Here is a 19,094-nt window from a genome sequence, read left to right on the forward strand (position 1 = left end):
CTGTTTTTGAGGTCTCACTCCTTACCTTCTCCACCTATCCCACCAGTTTCTTTACATACACTCAAGTGCTCGGGCGACCACATGCTGGGCCACAGATGGCCTGTCTGTCCCCGAGTTACAGTAAGTTCAGTTGAGGCTGGCGAGTGAGCAGCACAGATCACTGCTAGAATATTCCTGTTGAGGGCTCAATGGTGTCCCCCAAAATGACAGGTTTGAGTCCTAACCTGTGAACTGGTCCTTATTTGGAAATAGGGTCTTTGCAGATATAATTAGCTAAGATGGGGTCACACTGGATTAGGGTGGCCCTAACGCAATGACTTATAAGAATAGGGAAATTTGGACACAGACACACAGGGAGAGGCAACATGAAGACAGAGGCAGACACTACCGTGATGCAACCACAGCCCAGGATGCCTGGAGCCCCCAGAAGCTGGGAGGGGCAGGAAGCACCCTTCTCTGAAGCCTCAGCGGGGAAGGTAGCCCTGCGACACCTCCTTCTCAGACATCTGGCTGCAGAAATGGGAGGGTATAAATCTCTATGGTTTTAAGCTGCCAGTTTGTGGTACTTTGGTGGGATAGCCCAGAACACTCACCCCTACAACCCTCTAGAAAGCTCTGCTCTGTCAGCCCATCAGAGGGACGGCTGCCTGGAGTGGGCCCAGTGGCCTCACCAGCACGCCACCCTTGACCGCTTTCCAGCAGTGCAATCAGGAGGGGCTGGACCCTCTAAGAATCTGTGGGACAGCCCCTGGACTCCCAAACCTCCCTCACCTCTTCGTTCCCTGGTGTCTGGGTACCCCCGACTTCCACACTGAGACCCTCTAGAGATACCACGCACGCTCCTGCTCCCACAGGGTCCTGGCCCTCAGCACAGACCTTGGAGGGGTTCCTGGCCATGGCCGAGTGTAAACCAACAGGCTCTTGTGGAAAAAAACCTTACACTCTCTTTTTGCCAATGCTGGTAACTGCTAAGAACACGCTGTAAGCCAAGACCTCTGACCCCATGAAATCCATTTGCCAGTCAGTTGAGGCCACTCGCCCCTCCCCAAATAGGGAGCTGCCGAGAGTTTTCGAAGTATTTTTCTGAGCCATGACCTCATCTTGGCTTCCCAGAAGCCCCGAGATGCAATGCTTCCTGTGTGTGTGTGTGTTTAGCATGTGGGAAAGAGACGTCTCTAGAGCCTGGCCAAGGTCCAGGTGGTCTTGGGAGGAGGTGTCAGGGCAGCATCTACTCCAGAAAATGAGCATGTGGGACGGCAGGGGGATGGAATGCGAAGCCTCTCGCCCCCAATCCATTTCTGACATGTCCCCAGTCAGATTCAGCTACATCTGGAACACATGTCCACACAAAGGCCTGTACACGACGTTCACAGCAGCAGGATTCACAACAGCCAAAAGGTAGACACAGCTCCAATGGATGAATAAACACGACATGGTCCATTCACACAGTAAAATATTACCCAGCCATGAAAAGGAGTGAAGTGCTGATACTCCCTACAATGTGGATGCACACTGAAAACATGACGCTCAGAGAGAAGCCAGACACAAAAGGCCACGCAGTGTGATTCAGACACCAAAGGCCACACAGTGTGATTCCATTTATGTGAAATGTCCAGAACAGGCAAATCCAGGAAGTGGATTTGTGGTTGTCAGGGGCTGGGGGATGGGAATGAGGGGATAACTGCTGATGGGGACGGGGTTTCTTTTTGTGGTGATGGAATGTTCTGATAGAAGTCAGAGGTAATGGGTGCACAACATAATGAGTGTGCTAAAAGCCACTGAATCGTATGATATGCAAATTGTATCTCAATTTAAAAATAGCCCGGCTGGCGTGGCTCAGTGATTAAGCTTCGAACCTATGAACCAGGAGGTCAAGGTTCGATTCTGATCAGGGCACATGCCCAGCTTACAGGCTGGATCCCCAGTGGGGGGCATGCAGGAGGCAGCTAACCAATGATTCTCTTTCACCATGGATGTTTCTATCTTTCTTTCCCTCTCCCTTCCTCTCTGAAATCAAATGATGAAAGAAAAGCTGCATGTTCACATCCCCCAGTGCTCAGCATACCCCGGTGTGAGACCTCATGTGGGGCCCCTTGAGCTATTCAGGTCACCAACCAGGGACTTGGAGCCTGAGTGGCTTCATGCCAACAGGAGTTGGAAGGCCAGGAGGCCCTTCCTCCAGGAGGTGGGTGATGCAAGGGCCAAGGCAGGGAAGACACAGCATGAGCCTGGGCCAGCCTGAGTGGCTACAAGGGAGGAAATGCTCCAATGGGGACACAGGAAATCCCGAGCAGATGCTCCTGATTATAGCCCATATTGATATAAATGAATGAATGAATAGCTAAGGGGAGGGGGCAGCTGTCCCTACAGAATGCTAGCTATCATTAGAGCAGGAAAGACAACAATCTCTCTTAGATGGACACCTCGGTTACAACTGCTGTAGCCGACAATCCCGACAGATGACAAGGTCATTCCCACCGCCACCACATGGGGCCAGGATACCTGCACAGCCTTGTGTCTCTCTCATAGGATGAGGGACAAGTAGCAGCCTGACAGTGGGCAGTGGAGGGACCCAGTGGAGCCCGCCCCAACAGGGGTCAAGGTCAATCCCAATGGCAATGAGATACATCAATACCAGGGTCTCAGAGACAAAGCAATGAGGAGACACAGGGTCTCGTCTGCGCGACTCCTGCCATAAGCACAGAGCCCCAGACTCAGCAAGAGGCCCCCAGGCAAACTCTTCAGAGGCCTGTGTCCACCTGGCACTTGGGTCTGTCACGAGCACTGAATCAAGCTCATTTCTGACCTGTGACACATAGGCCAAGTTTATACAGGATGATGACATGCACAGAAGCTAGGTGAATGAGGGTGGCCAGGAATTCTCAGTACTGTTTTTGCAACTTTTCTGTAAATATAAAATATTTTAAAATTTGTTTTGTTGTGAAAACATTCAAACATTAAAAAAAAAAAAAAAAAAAGGCGTCAGAGCTTAAATTTTCAGAGACCTGGGTCTCAGGCCCTGGGCAGGGAAGGGAAGGGTGATGGGGGACCACACCCAGCACAGCTACCTCCAGGAGGCATATGAACTGCAGAATCCCCCAGGCTGGAGGACCCCTGGTATCTGTGAAGTGGCGGCCCACAGAGGCATGGCCGCCCTGCCTCCAATGTTCCTGGGCCTGGATTGGCTCCCGTTCGGAATCAAGAGAGGGACCCAATACCCCTGGGATTCCATGCCAGGGGATAAGAGAAGAGCAAAGACCTCAGACAGCAAAGCCAGGCCGAGACCAACCACAGGCTGGAGAACCACAGGTCTGGATGCATTCCCTGTGGAGGTGTGGGCAGAATGCTGACCCTGGGGAATTGCTCTGTGCCCTAAAGGGAAAGTGGAAGAAGCTTTCTCCTTGTAGGTAACAGGAATCACAGAGTTCATCTTGCTTTTTTTGCTTTGGCTGCCAGGAAACTTGGGAATCAAGTTTAGTTACTAGGAAGTATATTAAGGCCTATGGGTTTATATTTACTCTTCACCCCCAATCCCTCTCTAGATTTTCCATTCCAATTCCTTCTGACTTACACAACAGTGGGGAACATTTCTAGAGTGTGCCATGGGCCTCAGGAGGGCTTTGCATGGTGTATCGGTTTCCTTTCACTGCTGTAATAAATTACCACAAACTTCCTAGCTTAAAACAACACAAGTTTATTACCTTATGGTTCTAGAGGTTAAGAGTTCGACATGGGTCTCACGGATCTAAACACAGATGTGGCAGGGCGGGTCCTTCTGGAGGCTCCGGAGAGAATACTTTCTGACCTTTTCTAGCTTCTAGAGGCACCGCACCCCTGGCCCCTTCCTCCATCTTCACAGCCAGCAGCACAGCCTCTTCCATCTCTGCCTCTGACCCTCCTGCCTTCCTCTTATGGGGACCCAACTAGTATAAGGACACTGGGCCCCACGAGGAATCCAGGGTTGTCTCCATCTCAGGGTCCTAGACTTAATCCCATCTGCAAAGTAATATCCACAGGTGCAGGGACCAGGATGGGGACATCTTTGGGCTTGCGTTCTAACACCCGCTCAGTGAAATGCATTCTTTCTTTCTTTTGGGCTCCCCCCAGCTCCCGTGTCAGGGACTCTAAAACAAACTGTATACGCAGGGTTTTAGAGGCCAGGTGTCTCTGTCCTGCCATTGTTGCTCAGTTGGTTGGGGGTCATCCCAAGCTCCACAAGGCTACCAGTTCAATTCCCCGTCAGGGCACATGGCCGGTTGTGGGCTCAATCCTTAGTATGGGGCATACAGGAGGTAGCGGATCGATGTTTTGCTTTCATATCGATGTTTCTCTTTTTCTCTCTCTAAAAATCAATTCAATTTCAAAATCTTTAAAAAAGAGAGAGCTTGCCCTAACCAGTTTGGCTCAGTGGATAGAGCGTCAGCCTGCGGACTCAAGGGTCCCAGGTTCAATTCCGGTCAAGGGCATGTACCTTGGTTGCAGGCACATCCCCAGTAGGGAGTGTGCAGGAGGCAGCTGATCGATGTTTCTCTCTCATCAATGTTTCTAACTCTCTATCCCTCTCCCTTCCTCTCTGTAAAAAATCAATAAAATATATTTAAAAAATAAGTAAATAAAATAAAAAAGAGAGCTGTGTGTTAGAGGGTCAGAAGGGTCTGAGGAGCACTTGGCTTGGCCATGGGGCAGACACAGAGAAGCTTTCTAGCACTAAGCTTCCTCCAGGGGCCCAGATAGAGGCCCAGGTGCCTCAGAAGGGAGGGTCCTGGGCTCCTTGGGTAACCCAGGCTCAATCCTATTTCAGGATCCTTGACTTAATCTCATCTGCAAAGTCCCTCTGCCATATGAGGAGGCATGTCCATAGTCCCAGGACCAGGATGGGGACATCTTTGGAGCTGTCTTCAAGCCAGCCACCATGCTGATGTCACAGTCTGAATCAGGAGCAGAGGGTGCTTGTGGTGGGCCCAGTGGGAAGGGGCAGGCTACAAAGGGTCTCGAATACTAAGCTCCGTCTGGACTTCTTCTTGGCTTGGATCACAGGCCTAGGGATCATGGGGCTCCTGTGGGAGGTACCTGAGGTTGACCAACAGGGCCTCAGGACCCCTTACCCTGAGCAAACTCTGATTTCATGTTTGTCTGACCCCACACTCAGCATTGGGGTGAGATTTTGCTGGAGGAAGGGTCTGCTTTACTTACTTACTTACTTATTTATTTAAATCCTCACCCAAGGATCTGGTGTGTGTGTGTGTGTGTGTGTGTGTGTGTGTATGTGTGTATGTATATATATATATGTGTGTGTGTATATATATATATATGTGTGTGTATATATATATATACACATATATAAATTGATTTCAGAAAGGAAGGGAGAGAGAGAGAGACAGAAACATAAATGATGAGAGAGAAACATCAATGGGCTGCCTCCTGCACGCCCCCTGCCGGGGATTGAGCCTGCAACTCCAGCATGTGCCCTTGACCGGAATCCAACCTGGGACCCTTTAGTCCACAGGGCAACACTCTATCCACTGATCCAAACCAGCTAGGGCTTAAAATATTTTTTTATTTATTTCAGAGAGGAAGGGAGAGAGAGAGAGAGAGCTAGAAACATCAATGATGAGAGTGAATCATGGTTGACTGCCTCCTGCATGCCCCTCACTGGGGATCGAGCCCGAAACCCTCCTGGTACATAGGTCAATACTCAACCGCTAAGCCACCACGCTGGCTAGGTGATATGGTGGTTTTTTTGTTTGTTTGTTTTGGTGTGTGTTTGTTTTTAATTGATTTTAGAGACAGGAGGGGAGAAAGAGAGACAGACAGAAACATTGATGTGAGAGACACACATTGATCCGCTACCTCCCATGATCGGTTGCCTCCTGTACGCACTCCAATCGGGGATAGAATCTGCAACCTGGGTATGTACCCTGACCAGGAATCGAACACGCAATCTTTTGGTGCACTGGACGATGCTCCAACCAACTGAGCCATTGGGCCAGGGCAGTTCTGCAGCTTTAAAAGGGAGAACTGAGCCGTAACCGGTTTGGCTCAGTGGATAGAGTGTCAGCCTGTGGACTGAAAGGTCCCAGGTTCGATTCCAGTCAAGGGCATGTACCTTGGTTGCGGGCACATCTCCAGTAGGGAGTGTGCAGGAGGCAGCTGATCGATGTTTAGAACTGGGTCCAAGTGCCCTAACAAGGAGACTAGAGTAGGGGCAGGGCGCTGTGTTCAGCAGGCGCTCAATAAACATCTGTGGGATGGATACATGAACTCTGAGTGCTAGGAAAGGCGGCTGTGGTGTCCCAAGGGGTTCTAGGCTGAGAAACCGCACCATTTCTTGGCAGAGCAGGGGAGGTGGTGGGAGCTGAATGCATTAGAGAGAGAGAGATGGGGAAGTAAGGCCAGGTGGGTGGCCACAAGGGTTGGGAGGCTTCCAAGGGCTGTGGACTCTGCACACCCCATGCCTCAGTTTCCTCATTCACATGTCAGGTGATACCCCAACTGGGGAAACAGCGTCAGGAAATAACAAGTCTGGACATGGAGTCATGTCCGAGACGAGTGGAGAGGAACTTAATCAGAGCTCTGAGAAGGTCACCAGCCCTGCAGGACAGGCCAATACCCAAAGACGCAGAAAATGGGGGAGGGTCTTAAGCTGACAGCCAGAGCACCCTGAGAGGTTGACCCCCACTGGACCTTCCCCTCCGGACCATGGCACCTCCAAGGTTGTGCAATGGCACCTGCTAAACCAGAGGCCCAGGGTGTCCTCATGCTCCAGAGCTGAAGGAAGAAACTTCGAACCCACTTGGAAAGATTGGCGGGCCATGTCCATAGGGCCTCTCATCTCTATCATCACTGCCTTTATCCTGGGATACTTGGGGGCCCAAATTTCTTCTGCAGGCCCCCGAGTGGCAGGTAAGCCACGTGCTCCCATCTCCATGAGTCCCAGCCTCGTCTTTTCCTGGGTGGCCACAAGGGTCACCAAGGGGCAGCTTAAAGAACAGACACTTGCTCCTACAGCTGTGGAGGGTGAACATCCCAGGAGGGTCCATCCTGCCTCTCCTACTCCCAGTGTCCTTGGCTGTGGCCACATGGTCCAGTCTCTGCCTCTATGGTCACATGCTTTTGTCCTCTGTGTCTCCTCTTCTGTCTCTCTAAGGACTCGCTGCGTTTAGGGCCGGCTGAGATAACCAGCATCCTCTCAACTCCACTTTCAGCTAATTATTCCTGCCAAGAACCTAGTTCCGAAGAAGGACCCATTTTGAGGATCCAGGTGGATGTGGATTTGGGGGGGGGAGGGCACTGGTTATCATAGTACAGACCCCCCGGTCCAGCTCTCTGCCTGGTCCTGCTGAAGCCCTGAGTGTGGAGAATGGCTGGCTCCAGTGGGTGTGAGGCAGATGAATGGCCTGTCTGGATCCAAGCAAGTCCAGTGGGTTTGAACTGACTGGTTTATGCTGCATCCCTCCACAGCCTGTCCTCTTGCAGGCCTCACATCCCCCACTTCACAGGGGAAGACTGAGGCTGGGAGCTGAGCGGCTGCTGCCCCGTCACTCCCCGATTGGTCTCAGCCCCCTCACACCTGGGTGGTTCCCAAACCATATGCCAAGGCCTCCACCTCCCCTGCCACAAAGAACAGGCTCAGGGAGTATTTGAAGTTTCCCAGGGAGACCTAACTGGTTTGGCTCAGTGGATAGAACGTCGGCCTGTGGACTGAAAGATCCCAGGTTCGATTCCGGCCAAGGGCATGTACCTTGGTTGCGGGCACATCCCCAGTAGGAGGTGTGCAGGAGGCAGCTGATCGATGTTCCTCTCTCATCGATGCTTCTAACTCTCTATCCCTCTCCCTTCCTCTCTGTGAAAAATCAATAAAATATATTATAAAAAAAAAAAAAAGTTTCCCAGGGAAATGCAGTGCCATGGCTCCGGCGGTCCCACGTAATCACGTTCGAGCAAAGGTGCCAACATTCGACTGAAGGTGGGCTTCTTCCTGAGAATCATCTCCATGAGCTCCGTTTTCCAGAGCTGCCATGAAGAGATGGGGCGCTACGCAAGAATTCTGATGGTGAGGCCAGGAAGGCAGGGTCTGCCTGATTCCTTGGGAGCTAAGCTGCCCCATGTCCCCCAAGAGAATAAATAAAACGTTATCTTCCTTTGACTGGTGTGTGTCATGTTTTCAAATGGCCGCTAGGTTTGAGGACACAGACACTCACTGTGGCGTTTGCACCTGATGGGCACCGCTTTTGCCTGGGGGCACAGGGACGGAGGATCCTCCCCTAGACACTAAGGTGAACACAGGGCCTACGCTAGGAGAAGGAAGAAGGCACCCAGGTTTGGGGAAAGCAAATCAGGAGCAGCTCTAAAAGGCTGCCCCACCACCCATACACGGGATGTGAGCAAAGGAGCGATGGGGACAGTCCCCATCCTTCGTTACATGACCTCTGACCCAGCTCTCCACTTGGTGAAATTACCTCTGACAGATCAGAACAGTGGGGCTGTAGTTCAGGCTGGCAGGGCCAAGGAGCATTGCTATTCCCCCCAAATAAGCCATATTTCCACATGGCACGCAGCTCAGCAGAGATTGTTGGCGCCAACCTGAGATGCAGCAGGGATCCCGTGGGTAGGCACTGGGCCACTGGGGACTTGAGGGGCTGCTCGAACTTGAGTCTCCTACCTGAGGAAAGTCACTCTTTGGCAGGAAGCTGGGAGTGGCGGCCGTGGGGCTGTAGCTGGTGTCTGTGCAGGATTGGCCCACAATGTTCATATAAGGGCTGGAGAGAGACAGGAAAGAAGGTGAGCTGTCGGGTGTAGTAGGGCCACTGTGCTCCCCACTTTGAGTGCAGAACAGGAGTGGGGCCACCCACCAACAGGAAGAACTCTGATCTCTCGAAAACTCGGTTCAGAGAGGGGCCCAAGCACCCATGCCCCAGAAAAAGAAGGTCAAGCTACATGTGCTTCAAGGCTTTGGCATACGCCATTCCTTGACCTGGTTCCAGGCATGTTCCCCTGAAAACTCCTATTTGCCCTACAAAACCCAGCTCCTGATGCCCTCTGGAAGAAAATGCATGCCTGGTTCTTTTTGACCCCAAAGTTTCTCACCCTCCCCCACCTATTGTCACCTCCCACAGTGGAGCCCCCCTGGCTCATCCCCACTAACTCTGCCCTTTTCCCTGGTGGGTTCTCACTAAGACAAATCATAGCTGGTTGATCTCAACTGCTTCTAAGCAGCCAAGACCAGGCCCATGGCCCACTTGGCAGGAGGTTGAAGCCCTCCAGGTGCGAGTTTGAATTTTGTTTAATTCATGACTACAGAACAGGAAGGCAGAGTGAAGCCCTGAGCGAGATGTGGCTATGGAATGTGGTGGGGCTGGCTGAGACCCAGGCTGTGGCACTTACTGGCTTTCACTGGAGAAGACTGGATATTGGGTGTTCCACCACGGGTAGTGTAGCATGGTGTTCTGCAAAAGAGCAAGTGCATCATAAGGGGACCCGAGAGGATGGGAGAAGAGGGAACCTGCCTCACTCACTGGGTAGGGTTCCAGTGGTCCAGAGTCAGGGCCTCCAAGGTCAGGGTACAAGCCCACCCTTGGCCCCTAGCTGGGTCACCTGGGACTCACTTAACCGCTGTGTGTCTCAGTTTCTCCACATGCATGGGAGAACCCACTGAGACGGTTGCAGCAAAGATGAAGGTATTGATCAATACACGTACAGGACCAGGTGGGGATGGGTGGGTGTGGTCCCAGAATCCCAGAGGCCTGGGAAACTGTATTTAACAGCCTGTGTGTTGGTGAACCAAGACCCTGCTTGGAGGCTCCCCACCCCCATTCTACAAAATAAAGGATAAGACCAGACGCAAAGCAAGACAGCCCAAGTCCCTGCAGGGCCAGGCCCCATGGGGAAGATGTGTGGCCTACCCAGGGAGATAGGACTTCTCAGAGGGGTGGGGGCCAAGGCCAGGGCAAGGGGCTTCCTCCAGCACCATGAACTGGCCCCTGCCATAGCAAAACCCTCATGGTCAAACCCCTCCTAGTCAAGTTGTGGGGGTCACACTTATCAGAGCTCCCATGGGCCAAGAGAGCTACCAGCATCAGCCAACTCTGTCTGGTCCAAGAGTGTATGGGTAGGGGTTCCAAGGAACCTGCTTTGGGAAACACCAATGGGTGGCAGGAAGAGTGAGCCTGAGGTCAGTGGGCATACAAGAGGCCTTGCACTAGGATTTGACAGGACTAGCTTGAAAGTGTGGGACCGTGAACACGCCAGCCCCTCTGTACAAGGAAGTGGCATGTCCTACGTTGACACACAGGTCAATTGGGTAGGAGTCCCCTCCCCTAAAACAAGCCACAGCCTCACCAGCAATGAAGCCCACATAGGACCCCATCAGGAAGGCTGTCCCCTGGGGAGAGGCCTACTGGCTGCAGTCAGGGTCTCCAGTGGTCCCAGCTGGCCCAGATGGATGGCAAGTCCAAGGCAGGAGCCCAGCAGATGGCAGCCTCCCACCACTTGGCCCACACAGGTCCTGGTCCTTGGTAAAGTGGCTGGATCCAACTCCCTAGGCCACCGTGCCCTCCCTCTCTGAGACCCTGACCCAAATCTGGCCCAGAACCAGCCCAGATGTCTGAAACCACCACAGCGCTATTCTCCTGTGCCCCCTCCATGCCAAGGGGGGAGCCAGCCATGAATTCCCATCACTATGCCCCACCCCTGACCCCTAAGGGGCCTTCCAGTGTCCAGATGTCCAGTCCCAGAGAATCAATGCAAGGAAGAAGAGGAGAGAGACACGTCGAGACATTATTGACTGGCAGAGGCCCAGGGTGGCCTGCCCGTTCTGTTTTTGCACAGGCTTCAAAATTTAAAAATGTAATAAAAATAAAAAATTTGGCCCAGCCGGTGTGGCTCAGTGGTTGAGCATCAACCTAGGAACCAGGAGGTCACCGGTTCAATTCCCAGTCAGGGCACATGCTCAGGTTTCGGGCTCTATCCCCAGTAGGGAGCGTGCAAGAGGCAGCCAATCCATGATTTTCTCTCATCATTGATGTTTCTATCTCTCTCTCCCTCTCCCTTCCTCTATCTGAAATCAATAAAAATAAATAAATAAATAAATAATTTGGGGAAGAAGAAGCACAAGGCCTCTCCCCAGCATGAATACCAGCAGCACAAACACTCTTACAATGAATCCGCTGTGGAAGCCTCCAGAAGGAAGCCATTCTGTGGCCTGGAGAAGATGGGGTCCCCCAGGAACTTTACTTCTCCCTAAGGCCCTGGTCCAAGGTCACTTAACCCCTGTGGCCCTATTTGAAAAGAGAAATACAGCTCCAGAGGGACATGAACTTCCCAAGGTCACCAGCACTTCTGGAACATTCTACTCTAGACCAAGCTCGGCCTCCTTAGATGAACTAGCATAAACAGGGCGTGTGGATAGCGCCTCAGCCAGGCCAGTTCAGGGAGTGGGTGCCCATACTATGGGCTCACAAGGGGCACAGCTGGCCTGGGGGCTGTGGGTGTCTGGGGTGGAGAGGACCAAGGGGGTTGTTCATTCCCCAACCTGCTCCGCCTACACCTAGATCAGGTCTGGGGAGCCTGGTGGAGTTCCTAGGCCAGGGGACCCCTAGGTTCTCGAGGTACTCAAGGCCTCAGCAGGGGAGGCAGGATGGTGGGGGTCACTCCTGGTTTTGTCTACCCAGTAACCCCAACCTCCTCCCCAGTACTCCGCTCTAGTAAGGCTGCCAATTAAGAACAACCCAGTTTGGCCCAGGTCGGGTGGGTGGCTCAATTGATTGGAATGTCGTCCCATACACCAAAAGGTTGGGGGTTCGATTCCCGATCAGGGCACATACCTTGGTTGCGGGTTCAATCCACCCAGTCAGGACGCATATGGGAGGCAACCAATCGATGTTTCTGTCTCACATGGATTTTTTTTCTCTCTTCCTCTCTCTCTAAAAAAATCAATTAAAGAACATACAAAACTGCCCTGGCTGGTTTGCTCAGTGGTTAGAGCGCTGGCCCTCGGACCAGGATGTTTTTTTCTCTCTTCCTCTCTCTCTAAAAAAAATCAATTAAAGAACATACAAAACTGCCCTGGTTGGTTTGCTCAGTGGTTAGAGCGCTGGCCCTCGGACCAAAGGGTCTCTGGTTCAATTCCTGGTCAGGGGCACGTGCCTCGACTGCAGGTTCCCCAGCCCTGGTAGGGGCCCATGCAGGAGGCAACCAATCGATGTGTCTCTCTCACAATTTTTCTGTCTCTTTCTCTCTCTCTCCTCCCTCCCTCCCTTCCTTCACTCTCTCTAGAAATCAATGGAAAAAATATCCTCAGGTGAGATTTAGAAAAAAAACATATACACAAAACATATCCTCAGGTGAGGATTTTAAATAAATAAATAAATAAATGGAAAAAAAGGGGGGAACAACCCAGTTTCAAACACCTGCCCCCCAGAGGTGGTACCATAAATCAGCCAATCAGAGTCTTCCTTGGGATTTTCCAGTGTAGCCAGAAATGGTGGCTCTGCCTTCTGAGGGCAGGCCCCTGGGATATGACTGGTCCAGAGACAAGCACCTGACTCTAGCCAGCTATTCAGAGCCTGCCTGGGATTCTCCATCTGTGGACAGAGGCTAGCCCTCTTCCTGGGGAGGGGCAGGCCTTGGGTCATTAGCCCTGGCTGCCCAGGCCACCTGTAATCTGACTAGGAAGATAAAACTCCTGCCAGGGAGGCAGATAAAACACAGAACGTCTAGTGAAATTGGAATTTCTGATAAGCAACAAGTAAGTGATTTTTAGTGTGAAGTATTACATGAGACACACACAATAAAAATTATGTGTGTTTATGTGAAACATAAATTTCACTGGACAGCTGTGTTTTTATTTGCTAAACCTGGCTACTTTAGTGACACTGAATATCCTGGGGCCAGCTCCACCTCTCACCTGGTCCACTCTGCTTCCCCTTCCTGAGCCTGGTTCCACCCAGCTAGGAGGCAGAAGAAAGAAGCATGTCGCCCACAGTGACTCTCGCAAACCTGAAGACTGTACAGGCCAGTAGCTCCCTGGCCAGACCTGATGTGGCCTGAGGAGCAACCCCCACAATTGGTGGCCCAAGAGGAACAGGCTGGGTGCACAGCCTGGGGAGGGGTGGCCCAGCCTTGGTCAGACAGATCTGACTGCCCAGAGGGGAGCCCAGATCCAAAGCCTTCCTTGCACCACGGTCCCTATGGCTGCCCTATATGCCAGTTTCTGAACCCCTCAGGTCCTCACAGGCTGTTCAGGCAAAGCTCACATCCTGGCCTTCTGCTGGCTTCCTGAGTCACCATAAAGGGGATGTGGCAAGAACCCACATTTCTGTCCTCGGCTACCCAGTCAGTGCACATTCTGACCCAGGAAGTGTATTCCAGAAACAGCTGTGGGACAAATCAAGGAGGGGAAGGAAAACACAGGGCGCTATATATACTAACAGAAAATTGGAACCACTTCAAAGGCCCAACACTACGGAAATAATTAAGCAAATTATGAGATGCTGAGAAGGAAGAATCCTGTGTGTTAGAAGAATGGCAAGTCTGTGCTCTGAGCCTATGAAACAGGCACAATGGATTCCCAGAAACAGACACGATGCCACTCATGGGGTGGCATGAAGGGACAGTGAAGGGGATCAGAGGAGGAACAGGAAGGTATCAGCTATGACAACATGAGCAGAGGCTCAGGAGGATCAGGGGACATGTGGACACAGCTTCAATAAGAAGGAGAGAGGAGATTACACCAGCTCATGGCGCGACCTGGACCCTGGAGAGGCCCTGCTGGACCTCAGCTAGGCTTTGAGCTGCAGGTGGTATATCAACTCACTGCCTGCCCAGTGTTCAAGGCCAACTCTGAGTAAGTTTGGATTCCATGCCCTGTCATATTAAGACATCATGTGGGCACAGCTGAGTTTGGAGGGAATTCAGGGTCCGAGTCCTCCCAGCCCTTTCTGATGCTCCGTTATAGGCCTGATGCCTCTCAGTGGTTTCTAGCACTGGAACCTGACCTCCACCTGATCTGTGGCACATTTCCCAGCTCCTCTTAACCCTGAGGTTGAATCTTGCTCCCTCTTCCCACCTAGCCTTCTGCCCATCCCTGCTGCTTCTCAGGCTGTTCTCTGCCACTCAGCACCACACCTGTTCTCTTCACCAGTCTCCCCACTGAGAAATGCAGTTTTGTTGTTGTTGTATTTTAAATACAATTTTTATTGATTTCAGAGAGGAAGGGAGAGGGAGAGAGAGATAGGAACATCAATGATGAAAGAAAACCATTGATCAGCTGCCTCCTGCACAACCCCCATTGGGGATCAAGCCCGCAACCCAGGCATGTGCCCTTGACCAGAATCAAACCTGGGACCCTTCAGTCTGCAGGCTGATAGTCTATCCACTGAGCCAAACCAGCTAGGACGAAAAATGCAGTTTTTCTTTCTACAGTGGAAGAGGAGCTCTGCTTCCACCCAGGAAAGGAGATGCCAGGCCTGACGTGCTGGAGAATTCTGGACCCTTCTCCTGAGGCCACTTGTGCCTCTGTGACATGAGGGCCCAACACCTGTGATGGTTTTGTTACTTAGGCTGGCACCTGTAGTGGTTTTGTTACTTATGTTACTTACTAGAGGTCCGGTGCACGAATTCATGCACAGGTGGGGTCTCTCGGGGTGGCCTGCAGAGATCGAGCCCCAGCTCGCACCCCCAGCCTCGCAGCCCCGCCTAGCACCTCGTTGTGGCCTGGCGCTGCCCCCTCACCTGCTCCATCATCCCACCTGCAGGGCAGTCGATCGGGGCTGGGCCCCCCACCTGGCTCCTTCAGAGCCTGGGAGCTGGGCAATGGCTCCGCCCGCTGCTGCTGGTCGCCATCTGTGGGGCAATCAGCTAGGCCCATCGTCGGCAAACTGCGGCTCGCAAGCCACATACGGCTCTTTGGCCCCTTGAGTGTGGCTCTTCCACAAAATACCACGTGTGGGCGCGCATACAGTGTGATTGAAACTTCATGGCCCATGCACAGAAGTCGGTTTTCGGCCTGGGCGAGTCTATTTTGAAGTACTGTTGATATTTGGCTCTGTTGACTAATGAGTTTGCCGACCACTGGGCTAGGCAATCAAGCCCCCGCTTGCACCCGCCTTGGACTGGCACGGCCCGCTCACCTGCTCCACCATCCCACCATGGTCCCACTCTTGTCAGGGCCCATTGGGACTGGCAGTGCCTCCACTGCTGCCCGCTGCCAGCGCCGCATTGCCTGCCATGTTCCGCACCGTCCCATGGTGGTCAGCGCATGTCATAGCAAGCGGTTGAATTCCCAGTCAAACGACCAAACAATTTGCATATTAGGCTTTTATATATATAGATGGCAGTTGTTAAAACCTGGGAGCAACCTTCAGGAGGTGATGGATAAAACTGTGGTCCATCCAGACTACGGGACATTACTCAGCACTAAAAAGAATGAGCTATGGAGCCATGAAAAGGCATGGAAGATCCTGAAATGCATATTACTGAGTGAAGGAAGCCAATCTGAAAAGCCTGCATACTATATGGTCCCAACTCTGGGACATTCTGAAAAAACAAACAAACAAAAAAACCCTCAGGCTCAGAGCACAGACTTGCCATTCTTCTAAGAAGGATACCAGGGTTGGAGAGGGATAACCCAGGCAGAGCACAGAGGGTTTTAGGGCAGTGACACTACTCTGTATGATGCTGTAATGGTGGTTCATTGTACATTTGAACAAACATATAGAGTGTCCAAGAGAGAACCGTGATGTCCACTGTGGATAACAACATGTGTCAATATTGGCCTCTTTTGCCTAGCCAGTTTGGCTCAGTGGATAGAGCGTTGGCCTACGGACTGAAGGGTCCTGGGTTCGATTCCGGTCAAGGGCACATGCCCAGGTCGTGGGCTCGATCCCCACTAGGGGGCAAGCAGGAAGCAGCCGATCCATGATTCTCTCTCATCGATGATGTTTCTATCTCTCTCCCTTCCTCTCTGAAATTAATAAAAATATATTAGTCCTAACCGGTTTGGCTCAGTGGATAGAGCGTTGGCCTACGGACTGAAGGGTCCTGGGTTCGATTCCGGTCAAGGGCACATGCCCAGGTCGTGGGCTCGATCCCCACTAGGGGGCAAGCAGGAAGCAGCCGATCCATGATTCTCTCTCATCGATGATGTTTCTATCTCTCTCCCTTCCTCTCTGAAATTAATAAAAATATATTAGTCCTAACCGGTTTGGCTCAGTGGATAGAGCGTTGGCCTACGGACTGAAGGGTCCTGGGTTCGATTCCGGTCAAGGGCACATGCCCAGGTCGTGGGCTCGATCCCCACTAGGGGGCAAGCAGGAAGCAGCCGATCTAAAAATATATTTAAAAATATAACAATAAAAAAATAAAGTCTAGCCCTAGCTGGTTTGGCTCAATGGCTAGAGCGTCAGCCTGCGGACTGAAGGGTCTCAGGTTCGATTCTGGTCAAGGGCACATGCCCAAGTCGTGGGCTCAATCCCCAGTAGGGGACATGCAGGAGGCAGCCAATCAATGATTCTCTCTCATCATTGATGTTTCCCTCTCTCCCCTCTCTCCCTTCCTCTCTGAAATCAATAAAAATATATTTTAAAAAAATATAGTCTATTGAATTACAAAGAACAAATATTGAAGAAAAATAAACAACCATGACCCACTGCAGGGGTCCCAGTCCCACAGGTAAAGGTAGCCACTAGGCCCAGGTAGCTCCCCGAGGGCCAGTCATGATCTTTGCAGAAGAAACCTAGTAGCTCACAGTGAGGAACTTGGTGGCAGACAGGATTCCCCGCTGAAGGCAGTGTCCCACCCCAAGGCCAATCCAGGGGGGAGGGGCTCACCTGGACGCTGGGCCCACACCGTGGGCTCTGCAGAGGTGACAGGCTGCACATCATGTTGCCAGCTGGCTGGGCTTCATGCTGTGGGAACTCCCTGTCCATGGTGGACCCCACTGCCAGCATCAGGCAGCTCCTCGACCTGGGCCACGGGGGCGTCTATCTGGGCTTCTTGCTCCAAGGTGGAGGCATCATGACCTGGGGAGAGACACGACATGTCCTGAGGTCAGTCTCTAACCTCAGTGGGCAAAGACCCCTTCCCTAGGGACAAGGGACAGTGGGTGAGGGACAGCTAGGCAGGGCTTACACAGAGGGATCAGCCCTCCCTCCCCCCTGGCTCTGCCTCAGCCGCAGAGCCTCATGGGCCATGCACCACACCCTCACCCACCTGACTACCCCACTTCAATGTGAGGATGTGAGCGGAGGCTCCCCAAACACCACAGTGCTGCCGGGGATGCCCCTCAGTTCCCAGCCTCTCCCCAGCAGCTATTCTGGGAAGGGGGCCCCTTAGAATTCAGGGCAGAACCCCACTTGGCCTCCATGCTCAAAGCCTATAGGGGGCCCCACCCACTACCCTGGGCCCCCTCCTGGGGACACTGGGTCTGGACCTCTGGGGGGATGAGGGCAGCCTCTTCAGCATGGCCAGCTGACCCCGCTTCATTCCCTCCCTGCTGGTCACAGCACCATCTCAGGCAGCCTGGCCCCCCAAATAACAAATATTGGGCTCTAAAGAGCACTCCTGATACCCACATAGAGAGCCATGAGCTCTGGGACCCCTGATATGAGGGGTGACCCCTGAGCACCTGGCTTTGTGACCAGCATATATGGCTGGGAGGCAGAGTCCAACCAGCTGGCACCTCTGAGTTGGGGGTGCCCATCAGGCCCATGGGCCAGCCCTGCCCCTCTGTAGCCATGAGAGGCTTCCCAGAGGGTCTCTGGGGAGTCAGGGCCGAGCTGAGCCAGGAAGAGTCCCCCAGACCTAGTTCGGAATAAGGACACACAGTGTTCCCACTAAGAATGTCCCCATTCTTTAGGGCAGGCATACCGGCCAGGAAAAGGCACAGGAGTGACCCTAGCTCCCCATGTCTTCCACCTTCCCTGTGACAGAGCACCCCCACCCTGGGCCCCACCCCTCACTATGAGCAGGGACCCTAAGCAGGCCAGCATGCTCCTCAGGAAAGAGGCTACCTCAGGACATTAATCACTCAGGGAGGCAGGCAGGAAGGGGAGGCAGCCGCCACTCCCAGCCAAGCCCTGAGTGAAGAAATCCTAAGGACTTCCAGTAATCACAGTCGAAAGAGCAGCTTGTGCAATCCTGGGGGGGTGGGGGGGGTTACTCTGTATCCTGCTGGCCATGCACCCCTCATCCTTCGGCCCTGCTCCAGCCTCCGCCCTCAGGCTCTCAGGCTCATGTCTGCTGGCAGGATAACCTTTCCCACACCCCCCAGAGGCCTGGACCCTGGGAGATGCCAGTCACCTCCAGAATGCACCCTCTAGGCTCCCGCAGACCAGACCTGGTGGGACACAGGCTTGAACGCTGCAAGTGGGAAGCCCTGGGATTGCCTGCAGTGAACACACACCTACGCTGATTGTGGTCTTGGCTGGTATTTATAAAAGTTCTGGGATCAGGCAGACAAGTTGAAGATTTGAATGGTTGGATAATTGGGCACCTCAGGGCATCCCAGCTCCTAAAGCCTCCACCTGCTTATCTGGAGAATGGGTTGGTTGGTCAGGGCTCTGTGGACAAGGCTCATCAGGCCCTTAGCGGAGCCAGAGGCCTCTGCAATCTGGTGGCCGCAGGAATTGCCTTGCTTCAGGGGACATACCTTAAGGAAAAGTGTGCTCCCAGCACCTGGGACAGCAGGCAGGTGGAAACCACCTCTACTCAACAGAGAAAGCTCACAAAGCTGACCAAAGGCACTGGCTGGCTCACTCTTGTCCCTTCTCTGCAGCAAACACTCAGGACAGGACATGTCCCTGGCCCAAGACTCTCCCCACCACGGCTCCCCCTTACAGCAGCCACATCCCCGAACAAAGCAGCCCCCAATCTACACAGGGTGCTTCTGGGCTGTGACCACAGGGCTCGGCTGCTTCCTTGGAAAGCACTGTCCAAAGCCTGAAGCCAACGAGCATGTGGGGTGGGGGTGTCACCATGGTTGGCCCTCAGGTTGCACTGTGCCCAAGGGACTCACACCCGCAGCATATCCCCCCCTCCCCACGCTCACTCCTCATCCATGTCCTACTGGCCTGCATGGCTCCTCCTGCCCCTCCAGA

At 52.9% G+C, this 19,094-nt stretch overlaps 1 protein-coding gene across 1 annotated transcript in view; it reads right to left on the minus strand.

The window, feature by feature from the left end:
- Positions 1 to 17,018, minus strand: part of SBNO2 (strawberry notch homolog 2 (Drosophila)) — a 41,562-nt gene extending 24,544 nt beyond the window's left edge. Inside the window, exons 1-3 of the mRNA XM_005866681.2 lie at positions 16,827 to 17,018; positions 9,385 to 9,446; positions 8,663 to 8,759 (exon numbers count right to left, since the gene is read on the minus strand). Coding sequence (XP_005866743.1) covers positions 8,663 to 8,759; positions 9,385 to 9,446; positions 16,827 to 16,946 — 279 coding nt within the window. The 5' untranslated portion in view covers positions 16,947 to 17,018. The remainder of the gene's footprint in view (positions 1 to 8,662; positions 8,760 to 9,384; positions 9,447 to 16,826) is intronic.
- Positions 17,019 to 19,094: the final 2,076 nt, after the last annotated feature.

This window comes from Myotis brandtii, unplaced genomic scaffold (assembly GCF_000412655.1).
Source record: "Myotis brandtii unplaced genomic scaffold, ASM41265v1 scaffold236, whole genome shotgun sequence".
Lineage (NCBI taxonomy): Eukaryota > Metazoa > Chordata > Mammalia > Chiroptera > Vespertilionidae > Myotis > Myotis brandtii.